Consider the following 12,672-nt stretch of genomic DNA (forward strand, 5'->3'; position numbering starts at 1 on the left):
TTGGTTATAAGAAAAATATAGTTTTGATTTAGATCAATTTTTGAGTTATTGATTTTTATTATGGAATGACTTAATGATAAAATTTCTTCAAGAATTAGAATATTTAAGAGCTTGAGGGTTTGAGTAAGAAAATTTCGATGACTAGAAATAGTGATATTGATTCAATCAACAATGATGATATTGATCTTTATGAAATGACTTAATGATGAAGTTGCATCGAGAAATAAAATATCAAAAGTTCGAAAATGAGATTGAAATGATAAATCTTCAACCTTTGAAAGTACGAATAAGAGAAAATATTTTTGAATTTTGATTGATTGGGATGTCATCATATGATTCATAGAAGTATGTTTTTCTATCTTATGATGGATTAAAATTAAGAATGGTTAATATTTTGAAATAAATAAATAAATGATGATGATGAATGAAGTTCTTATGCAAGAATAGAGACATTGATTTTCTTCTACCTACAAGAGATGGATTTAATTTTAATTTGAGTCATGAGATATTGAACATTAATTTTTACAAAAATGAGATCATAATTTTGAAATCTTGAAATATTGAAAATCTTTGAGATGTTGATCTTGATAAATAAGAAAATGAATGGTTCCATTTCAGATCGATATTTGATGTACAGACTTTTTTCCTTATAAAATAATTTAAGAATGAATTTTATATCAAGAATTAGAATATTGAAATATTTATGGATGAGATTCAAATAAGAAACTATGAAGACTCAAGCAAGAAAAATTTCGAGGATGAAATTTTTTTAGAGGGGAAGAATGTGATGGCCCGGCCCGAATAAGAATTCCAGCCCACCAAAGCCCAAACGAAAAAAAAAAAAAGAAGAAAAATAGGGGAGAAGACTCCCAAAGGGAGTCTTCTTCCTCCTCTCGCCGGCTCCCAATCAGAGTCGGAAAGAGCTCCCTCCGGCTCTATTTAAGGAGGAGAACCCTCCTCTCTCCCTCTCATCGAGAAATCTCGGGGCAAAATGGTAGAGATCATCGGAAAATCCATCGGGAAGACCGATCTGTGCCTGTCCAATTGCTCGTCAGAAAAGCCTCGCCGGCATCGGAGGTAAGCCTCCTCCCCTTCTCTCTTCTCCCCTTTCCTTCCCATGCCTGTGTGCACGTTCGCTGGCGACCAGAGTTGTCGGATTTTGTTGCGGAAGAACCTTTATTTTTTTACCATTTTTCCGACGCCGGTGGTCACCGCCGACCATCGGTTTGGCCCTCCTCTCGTCGTTGGATCGCCCCCCCTCCTGCCGACGGCCGCCCCACATCGGTTGCACCGTCGATCGGCCAGCCAACAGGGGATTGTGAGATCCCCTGTTTCGGCCCAAAGGAAGCCCGGGAAGAAGAAAAGAAGAAGAAGGAAAAGAAAAGAAAAGAAAAAGAAAAGAAAAAGAAAAGAAAAAGAAGAAGGAAAAAAAAAAAAGGAAAAAAGAAAAAGAGAGAGAAAAAAAAAAGAAGAAGAAAAATAATATAATAATAATATAATAATAATAAATAAATTTTCTCCTCTCTCTTCCATGAAAAAAAAAAGAAAAAAAAAAGAAGAAAGAAAAGAAGAAAAAAAATAAAATAAATTAATTAATAAATAATGATATAAATAATAAAATATGAAAAAGAGAGTTTCTCTCTCTTCCCTCTCTTTCTTCAGCCTGAACTAGTATTTTCTCTCTCTAGAATTAGATTTTCTCTCTCTCTAAATTCTCTCTCTAGATTATTTCTCTCTCCTAAGATTTCTAGAATTTTGAGAAGAATGATGATGAATTTAAATGATTCTCGTGATGGATTTTTGATCTGTGATCGTCGGACGGTACACCGACACCCACTTTGATCAAATTAGATATTTTTAGATTTTAATTTTTATAATTTTATTAAATTATCCACATGATAATTTCAGCATGATTTGACTGATCGATTGGATTTGTTGAATCATATTGTCTGAAAAATTCAAGATGAGTTTTCTCTCTCTAGAATTTTCTCTCTTTAGAATTTTCTCTCTCTAAAATATTCTCTCTCTTGATTGATTCTCTCTCTAAAAAAGTTAGTGAATGAAGAATTTCTTTTAATAATTCTGATCTATTCTAATGAAGAACTCTGATCTATGATTGTCAAACAGCGTACTGGCACCCATCTTGATCAGACCATGAATCTTTAGATTTGATCATCCATGATTTCGATCTAACCATGATTTGATTTGATCATGTTGATTTTATCAATCGAGATTTGGATCAATCATAATATTGGATTGTGTCATCTGATCAATTAGAATTGTACCTCATGAATTCTCTCTCTTCTGATTTTTCTTTTCACTTGATTTTATGAAATCGATGAAGAAATCTCGGTCCTATTACTTCGAATCTAATTTGATCTGATAGTCAAACTTTAGATCATTTAGTCCTAATTAGATTTTGATTAGATAAAATTAGATGATCGGACCCAATCTAAACCATTGAAATATGGTATTCGTATTCTTTCTAATTATTGAAATTGATTCTGTATAGGATTGTGGATGTTTGATCATGGAATATCGCGATATGATCTACGAACAAAATTTTTGAAAGAAAAATTTATAGAATTATGTGGGTTTATTGGAATGCGTTCGAGGTAAGTAATGTTTATTTTTTCTAGATTTATCGATAAATTATAATATATTTTTCTGACATGATTTGTGAAACGATGTATGAATTGGATGAATGATATTTTGTTATGAAAATATCTTATTTGAAATGTTATGATGAAGCATGATTGAACATATTGATTTCATGATGCATTATATTATTGATTTCGATATTACATGATTATATGTTTTATTATCGAAATTAGAATATGAAATATGATTTATGAAGAATTATATATAAGAAACAATATGAATTGACAACCTGACTATGTAAAGGACCCCGCCAATGGGGGCATATACGTTATTAATTGATTTGTCCTGAGGATTTACGTCGCAAGAGAGACCAGCGACAAACCGTCAGAGAGACCAGCGGTTCCGAAGGACTTTGCTGTCAGATGTGGTGTTATGACCTACCAAGAAAAAATGTGGTCATAGCTCATGGTTGACGAAAAGAATTGAAGAATGAAAGAAATTGAAAACTTGAAAGAAACTTGAATTTTCGAAAAAGTAATGAATTTGGCATGAATTATATTGCATAATTGAAATTGATTTCGAATTGATGAACTTTATATATTATTTTCTATAAATGATTATTTACTTAAATGCCTGATGAAATCTGTTGAGAAGTGATCATTGCTTACTGGGCTGTCTAGCTCATTATCTCCTATTTTACTATTTTTACAGATGTTGAGGAATTAAGATGATACAAGATATGAATGGAAGAGTGATCAGAAGCAAAATCTCTATACTTTTATTTTCGATTGAAAGTCTTATTGAATTTGATGTAAGGACTATGAATCATTGTTGAATTTATTGAGACATTAAAGAAAAAATTTAGATAGTTATATTTTGGATTTAAATTATTGACTAATTATTCCACCGTTGTTTTAGGATAGTATGATAAGATGCCTTACATGCTTATGGGAAGAGTTTTCTATGAGTATGCGGTGGTTGACATGATCCTCGATTCACAATCTCGGATCGGAAGCGTGACAATTACAATCTTATTGAACTTCCCTAACAGACTCCAAATATTAAACTGAGGTCAACAGCGAATAAGATTTGATATTGAATGAGGCCCTAGAGTAAACCACCTACTACAATCTTACCAAGTGAATATATGGGGATTTTGGCATATTTCAACCATGAAGATTTATGCGTTGGACCATAACTAATCTAAGTTACTAAAATGACGTCAATTAGCAACTCAGCAGACGTTAAATCTTAAATGCAACACTAAATAAAACAACACATAATCGTCAACAATTATCCATAATGGATTAACTGGACTATATACTTATTACTGATAATGACATTCCAAGCCATCCTCTCACTTCTAGGAGAATTTTTTATCTAGATGCTAGCTACTCATGTGTAATTGGAAATATGACAGTGAGCTTTAAGAACCCTGCAGTGCTTCATGGCATCCCAAAAAACTCATGGAATATCATTTTTCCTGAGAAGTTTATCATTATATGAGACCTCTCAAACAATAATCTAATCAGGTTAGTGAAGTTGATTTATGAAGGACCAATAAATAGCAGTCGTTGCCCATACCTGTGATGCCACAGAGAGGTCCTATGGAGGACGAACTCACATCCACCTCAATGGCCGAAATACCCCTCCCCATTTTCACCACCCACCCTCCGGGTCTCAAAAAGGCCACCGTCGTGAGCTCCTTCTTGCGTAGTTTGCGAGCTCATCTGAGCTAATATGAGAAGGACAAAGATCAAGTGGGCATTTTGGGAACACAACTGGGAGAAGGTCAAACGGATCTAAATGGCCTTCGAAATGGGAGGAAGTGGAGTGGACAAGTCAACTTCTTTCCATTTTTAGTCCCCATCCCTGTCCCCTTATCTAATGTCAATCTATCGCTCCTCCAGAAGCCCTCCGAGAACTCTCGTGGATTTATTATTCTTTTCAACACCTGGCCTAGAATAATATATTTTAATTTGGAATACTAATTTAAGAATATATTTTTTTTTAAAGACCGAGTGAAAAAATAGAGCAGTCGTTGTCAGGGCGTCCGTACGAAGTCCTAATAACTCGTCCTTTATGGCCGTCGGACGGAGGTTTGGTGGCGAAAGTCGGATCGCAATGAATGGCGGGCACTCTTCCCATTATGCCCCCGGAAATTTTTTTGATGCCCGGAATGCCCCTGGGTGGCGTTGGGCGTCGCCGTTGGTGGGGAGCGTAACGGAGGCGGGGCGGCGACCGTTACGCCGGCAGGGGTTTGACGCCGACGCGTGTCGGCATGACTGACGCGTTCCGGGGTCTGGATGATGTGGACAGCACGTGCAGCTCACCTGCTCCTGTTTGACGCAGTGCTTTAATAACGCCGATGCACCTGAAATAACGGACCCGTTCCGAAACTTTGAGGATACTGTTGTAACGGAAATAATTAATAGCAATATTTTTTTTTTTTTTTTTTTGAGGGACCCAATTCAATAGATGCTATAAGAACCAACATTACTATAGTGTTGTTAATACTATTTTTAAAACTTCTAACAGTAATCATGGCCGAACATGCTACAAAGCTTACTGAATTGTCAAATAAATTTTAGTAGCTAATGTCCTAGGTGTTACATTTAAGCATACATGGATGTGGGGTTCTGCATCTTTATCATACTAAAGAAGAGAGGCATTGAGTTATATCAATTTGCTGTTATAATGAATTATTTAACTGGGCTACACTTGACTAACTGAACAATAATTTTAATTATTAAGTATATAAAATATTATTTTTTAAATACATAAAATTTTGATTTGGACAATCATTGCTTTATTTGACCATAAATGAGTAATCAATAATCCAGATCTCTTCTGCTCTATATTTACTACACCTTAAGAGGTTGACTTCAATCAGAACCTTCAATCTCTTGATAAATAGATAATATCGTATGAGTAAATAATGATCATTATTTTTTATCAAAAAATAAAAATTATTATTTAATTTAATTATTAATGATAAATATAATGTAGTAGTTTTTTTTTTTTTTTTGTTGCAACTAGTGGGGTGTTGTTTCAAAATAGGATAAGAATGTTTATCATTTACTACTGCAACAAAAATAACCATATATATAATATAATAATATAGGTTGATTTCATTATTGTTTATACTAACATATTATTTTTTAAGCACACAAAATATTTATAAATTTTAGAAAGATTATATTAATGAACGACGATTATGTTTTTTTAAGTAGAAGAGCAACCATTATTCAATTGCTGATTACATAAACAGGTAAGACACAAAAGAGGCTCAATAATCATTAAATTTTTTTAAAAATCCAAACTAAATTATAGCGCGAGAGAGAGAAAGAGACCGGCATGGGGGGAGAGGGATGGCGTGATTATGTTTCCTTTTTTTGTTTCTTTCTCCGTCCGGTGAGAAATTGAGAGGAGAGAGAGAGAGGGGGGAGGGAGTGGCCCTCTATTAATTCAGGGGGTGAATCCGCCCGTTTTGTTGCCGATATTTCCGACGCCCCCAGTTCCCCCTCCCCCCGGCGGTTTCCGAATTGGTCTCCATGCTCTCACCCCCTGTGGAAAGCTCGTTGATGTGAAGTCTTAGAGGGTGGGAGTAGAAGAGTTTTCTATAGGGGTGTGTGTGTGTGTGAGAGAGAGAGAGAGAGTAGTTGGAAGAGAGGAGAATGGATTCCGGGGACGACCCAGATGCCTCGGATGGGCAGAGGAAGAAGAAGCGTTACCACCGTCACACCCCTCGCCAGATTCAGCAGCTGGAAGCGTATACTATGTTCCTTTCTGTTGCCTCCTGTCCTTCTTCTTCCCAAAGATTGGATTTTGATGGCTTTTTCGTGTTGTTTCGGTGGAATTTAGGATGTTCAAGGAGTGCCCACATCCGGACGAGAAGCAGAGAATGCAGTTGAGCAGAGATTTGGGGCTGGAGCCTCGGCAGATCAAGTTCTGGTTCCAGAACAGGAGGACCCAGATGAAGGCAAGCCTTCTCTTCCCCCCTTTCTTTCTTCCCTTCTTTTGGCCTTTTTCGTTTGGAACGGAGTGCGGTGGGGCGAGAGAAACCAAAAAGAAGGTACCTTTGGGGGGTTTCGCTGATCACCTGCGGTGGTTTGGCAGGCCCAGCACGAGAGGGCCGACAACTGCGCCCTCCGCGCGGAGAACGACAAGATCCGCTGCGAGAACATCGCCATGAGGGAGGCGCTGAAAAACGTCATCTGCCCCACCTGCGGCGGCCCGCCGGTCACCGAGGACTCCTACTTCGACGAGCAAAAGCTCCGTCTGGAGAACGCCCGGCTTAAAGAAGAGGTACCCACTTCTCCTAGTCCTCTTCCTCTTCCAATTAATTGCTTGCTGTTAACAGTCCACCATGCCGTAGAATTAACGTGACAGTGATGTTTCCGGCGATCGAATTCTATTGATTCGAAGCCCCCCAAGAAATATACAAATCCTTATGATGACCATTGTTTCCAATGTTGGAAGATGTTGATGAAGGAAGAAGTTGTTGTATTTCCTGTTACTATGATTCAATTCTTCTCTTTTTGTTTACTTGATGTTGTTGCAGCTCGACCGGGTTTCGAGCATGGCATCCAAGTATCTAGGCAGGCCATTACACAACTTCCTCCAGTGCAGCCACTGCCCATTTCTTCATTAGATTTATCGGTCGGAGGTTTCGGTAACCTGGCGCTTGGCCCTTCACTTGATCTTGATCTCCTTACCGGGAGTTCTTCTGCGTTGCCTTTTCCATTTTCGACCACGGTGTCCGATATCGAGAAGCCTATAATGGCGGACATGGCCACCAATGCAATGGAAGAGCTGATCAGGCTAGTGCAGACCGACGAACCCTTGTGGACGAAGCCTGGAGGTGATGGGAGGGAGATCCTTAATCTCGAAACGTACGATAGGATCTTCCCAAAGCTCAGGCACCAGTTCAAGAGTCCGGATATCCTCATCGAGGCCTCGAGGGATTCCGGACTGGTGTTCATGAGTGCCGTGGCATTGGTTGATTTGTTTATGGATTCAGTAAGTTTCTGTGCTTGGTTACTTATACTCGTGGCCTTTTAATTCTTTGGTGTTTTGAGTACGGGAGATTCATTCTTGTTGCAGAGAAAGTGGGCAGAGTCTTTTCCTACAATTGTTTCCAAGTCTAGAACCTTAGAAGTCCTTGCCGCTGGAATGGGAGGAAGTAGGAGTGGATCTCTGCTTCTGGTATAATTGCTGGTTTAAATGCATATTATTTTGCTTGTAATCCATTGCAAAGGTTTTTGGTGCACTAATCTAATTTGGATACAATACAGATGTATGAAGAAATGCAGGTTCTTTCACCGGTCGTGCCGACACGCGAGTTCTATTTCCTGCGTTATTGTCAACAAATGGAGCAGGGCTTGTGGGCTATAGCTGATGTTTCAGTAGAGTTATCCAGAGCGAATCAATTTGTGCCTCCTTTCCGATCGCGGAGGCTTCCCTCCGGCTGCTTAATTCAGGACATGCCCAATGGCTATTCCAAGGTGATCTGTACATGCAATTAGTTCTGATCTGCTGGATTTGTGTCATCTTTTTGTTCATGGAGAAATATGTGGCAAATGTTGATTCAGGTGACTTGGGTGGAGCACGTGGAAATCGAAGAAAAGACTCCGACTCACCGGCTCTACAGGGATCTTGTGAACAGCGGGGTGGCATTCGGAGCGCAGCGATGGCTCGCCACTCTACAGAGAATGTGCGAAAGATTTGCATGTCTAATGGCCGCCGGCACTTCCTCGAGGGACCTTGGAGGAGGTAATGCATTGAATAAGATCTTAATATGTTCAGAAAATCTTGCTCAGAATTTCTCTGTGATGCTGAATTCAAAAAGTGCCTTTAATTCAGTGATTCCCTCGCCCGAAGGCAAGCGGAGCATGATGAAGCTATCCCAGAGGATGATCAACAATTTCTGCTCTAGTTTAAGTGCATCCACTGGAAACCGATGGACGACGCTCTCGGGATTAAATGATGTAGGAGTTCGGGTCACAGTTCACAAGAGCACAAATCCTGGCCAACCCAATGGCGTCGTCCTCAGCGCAGCAACCTCTATATGGCTACCCATATCATCTGAGAGGGTCTTCAGTTTCCTCAAAGATGAACGCACTCGAGCTCAGGTGCTTATCTAGAACTATTACATCGGTTTACTGTTTACGGTCACGATCATAAAACCACAACTTTGGAACCTTTATGACTGATATTCCCACGTGTTCTTCAGTGGGATGTTCTCTCGAGTGGCAATTCGGTTCAAGAGGTTGCCTGCGTGATAAATGGTTCGCATCCAGGGAACTGTATTTCTCTCCTGAGGGTAAGTTTCTTGTTCATTTGTTGATGGTTATTTTCATTGATGTAGTTACTTTCTTCTTATGGCTTTGGATGTTATGGTGAACAAACAAACAGGCTCTCAATGCCAGCCAGAACAGCATGCTGATACTCCAGGAGAGCTGCACTGATGCCTGGGGCTCGCTCGTGGTCTATGCCCCGATCGACCTGCCGGCTATCAACATCGTGATGAGCGGCGAGGACCCATCTTACATTCCTCTCTTGCCATCAGGGTTCACCATATTGCCCGATGGCCGTCCCGGTGGAGGCGGAGGGGCTACGACGAGCTCGAACCCGATGGGAGGCTCCTCAGGCTCATTGATCACGGTGGCGTTTCAGATCCTTGTAAGCAGCCTTCCTTCTGCGAAGCTCAACGTAGAGTCGGTGACGACAGTCAATAATCTCATTAGCACCACTGTGCAGCAAATAAAGGCTGCCTTGAATTGCAGCAGTGGCTGATGGTCTGAAGAGGCTTCAGAAGTTCTCCCCCGCAACCCCACCACCACCACCACCCTTAACTGCAACATACCAGATGGGCTCAGAGGGCTTTTGATGCGGGCATTCAAGGGGAGGTTTAATTGGGGCTCTCTTTTGGTTGGTTGGGGCCTTGAATGCTCTCATCAAGAGCTGGAACTGGAGCTGGAACTGCTGCTGATGCTGATGCTGATGCCAGTCTCATAACAACTTCCAAAGATTTTTACAAGGAGTCGAGTCATATTTACATTTAGGAAGCCTTTAAAGAGGGAGTCAAGAACGCACCATACTTGTCTCTTTCCTTGCTGTCATAACTCCTTAGCTTTGAGGCTTTTTTTTTTTTTTTCCTTTTTCTTTTGAATTTTTTGTTTGTTCTTTTCCCTCATCCCTTTTCTCATTCTCACTCTTAACGCCCATGCAGCAAGGGTAAAATGGTTCGGGTATTGACTTCTGTCCATTAATATTCACTCACTCATGAACATTTTGGAGATAAAAGAGTTCCTAAAGTGGAAGCAAGTGTTTAATTTTATTCTCGTTATTTATTTGCGAACTCATAGCTTTAAGCATGGCAATGAAGAACTGAGTCAACAATATGTTGCTGTCAGAAGTCGAATTGGAGCAGTGCTTTAATTATGCTAGCAGGATAAGCCATTCAATTTGCGTCAGTAGTAATCACTCGGGATCAGACATACCCGAAAACACACATTTTTTTTTTGTGGTTGACTAATTAAGTCAAATAAAATATTGTTTGTCTAGTTTTAGTTATATACTTTGTTGATGCTGCATGAATATTCGATTAAGTTTGGAGTATGCCAGATTTGCTTTGTTTTATATATTCTTGTTCATATGGACATAAATGGATGTCGCTTTAAACATCAAAATTGATGAACTTGGAATTTAAGGATGTTGCTCTCTATATTTCCATAATGGATAAGAATCACCAGTTGTAGGCTATATATCTTCTGCTTCGTTGGATAGCTAGTCGATGAAAGGCCAACCTTTTTTTTTTTTTTAATTTAAAGTGGGAGATGATTTCCATCCATCCAATTTTTATTAATGGTGTTATGAAGAAGGGTTTATGAACAATGAGAGGCTCACCGATTGTATGGAACAAAAATCATATAGGATGGGCATAAAAAAAAAAAAAAAAGGAAGTATAGAATAGCTTTCTATTTTGCCATATTTTTTTTAATGTCCATGTTAAAGCAAAAATTCAAAAATTAAACACTTCTTCAATTAATGAAGTTATTGGTCACATAATTAAAAAAAAAAAAAAAAAAGAGAGCAAGAAAGAAAATCATGTGCAACATAAAAATCAAATAAAAAAAAGAAAGAAATTGTGTATATCATCCTCTTTGTTCGTCATTTCTAGAAAATATCTTTTATCAATACATATTATATAATCAGATAATATACATCAAGCAAATTATTCATCTACCAAACTAATATACATCTTTAGATAAATGATACATAATTTTCAGGATATAATGTTCACTAATATATGGTACATGGTCAAATGATACACATTTAGTAAATTAGTCAATCTAATAACCCAATACATAATTTCAAATAAATTGATGCATAATTTTTAAAACATCATTACAAGTACATATTATATGATCAAGTGATATACACTCTTCAACTTTTTAATATATATTACAAACTTCTTTAATATGTACCCAATAATAATCCAATATGCACCTGCAGAATATACGTTTACTAGTATATGCTATATGGCTGAGTGTATACTTAGCAAATTAAATTATCTAGCAAAATAATAAATATGTCTAGATAAATCATTGCAAAATTTTTAAAATATGATATTCATTACCATTTTTTTTTTTTTTTTTATTACCATTTCTTAAATTCTATGAGCTCTTAGATTCAAAAATCCTAAAAAAGAGAAAGAGATTTGAAAGAGGAGAAAGCGACTTAAAAGAAGAAAAAAGACCTTACAGATGGGAGACACAACTTGACAAGGAAAATGATGCATTGAGAGACTTGATGAGGAAGAAAAAGAATACCACATGTGATTCCCTTTTATTCTTTAAATTTTTTTTAAAAAAAATCATAGGACTGGCAACTCCATTAGTAGAAATCTTTGACTTTTAGGTTTTGCTTTAAGATAGGCATTAGTGGAAGCGTGACAAACTAGGAAACTCACCCCATATTTCCTTCTCTATTGCCCGCCCCATATGATTTTTGTTCAGTTGTATACTTAAGAAAGGGCATATAATTAACTCCACTTTATTTTGGGTGGGTGATACCAGCTCCTATATTAAGCAGAATTAAAAGGTCTGCTAGCTTTAGTTATGTGCTTGGTTATTGCTTCCCGTGGTAGTTGGTTATTCTGGCAATGGTGTCACTCTCGCTCTGCACTATCATTGCTGCTTTGAAGCTTCTGGCCCCTCTTCCATTAAGGCCTATGCACTGCTACCATAAATTTTCAAAACCGAGTACAGATCAATTACTTCTCGATATGTTGGTCTCTTCATTGTTATTTTTGTTGTCATCATCATTGTCATCACTGCACATAATATATCTCTAAGTCAGCATCTACATAATGAAAGTAAGAACAGAAATTATGTCCGCATTATCACCAAAAAAGCTTTATTTCAAATTAATCATCTGAGGTCATGTTCTTATGAATCTTTTCTCATTCTTCATTCTGATGTAGTGATGGGGTCTTTTAATGCATGATTCTTCAACTCTTCTTTACTCCCAACTGTTTAAATTCTTTAATAGATGGCATAAATTGCTTTTTTTCTGAAAAAAATATTTAATGAAAATACTTTTCAAATAAAATGTTTTAGGTAGAAGCTTCTAGCTTACTATAATTAAGTAGAAACAAATGTTAGGCAGGTGCAATAACTAGCTGGTGACCATGTGCGAAAGCATCAACAGATATAATCACATTAATGAGTTGGTGAAATCCTCTAATTTCTCCCAATGAGCAAGAAGGTAATTACTAATTTGGGTACTTTCGTTGAAGAAGAGGTTATGCGTATAGAATCTCATAAATAGAGATAGATGGTGGTGGCTTGGCGTGGATGGAAGCTCAACAACCATGGATGAAGGATGAAAAAAATGCTAGTTACAATGGCAGCATAGATGTGCTTAGTGCATCCTTCTTACATTGTTCTACATTTGGTTATTTGTTGTAAAAATGCCGCCAATTGGTTGTCCAAAAAACAAAAAATAATGCTAGCAATTGATATATGCCATGCACGTAAATGATTATATTGTAGGAACTTTCAT

The 12,672-nt window shown here is 37.8% G+C and overlaps 1 protein-coding gene across 1 annotated transcript; it reads left to right on the top strand.

The window, feature by feature from the left end:
• Positions 1-6,009: 6,009 nt before the first annotated feature.
• On the top strand, positions 6,010-9,974 carry LOC105041921 (homeobox-leucine zipper protein ROC8). The gene is given in 11 exon segments (XM_019849025.3): positions 6,010-6,373; positions 6,466-6,583; positions 6,721-6,909; positions 7,166-7,211; positions 7,214-7,623; positions 7,708-7,809; positions 7,899-8,108; positions 8,196-8,376; positions 8,467-8,735; positions 8,837-8,926; positions 9,019-9,974. Coding segments are annotated over 11 exon segments (2,091 nt in total). The 5' UTR covers positions 6,010-6,278; the 3' UTR covers positions 9,400-9,974.
• The last annotated feature ends 2,698 nt before the right edge of the window (positions 9,975-12,672 follow it).

Source organism: Elaeis guineensis, chromosome 3 (genome assembly GCF_000442705.2).
Source record: "Elaeis guineensis isolate ETL-2024a chromosome 3, EG11, whole genome shotgun sequence".
NCBI lineage: Eukaryota > Viridiplantae > Streptophyta > Magnoliopsida > Arecales > Arecaceae > Elaeis > Elaeis guineensis.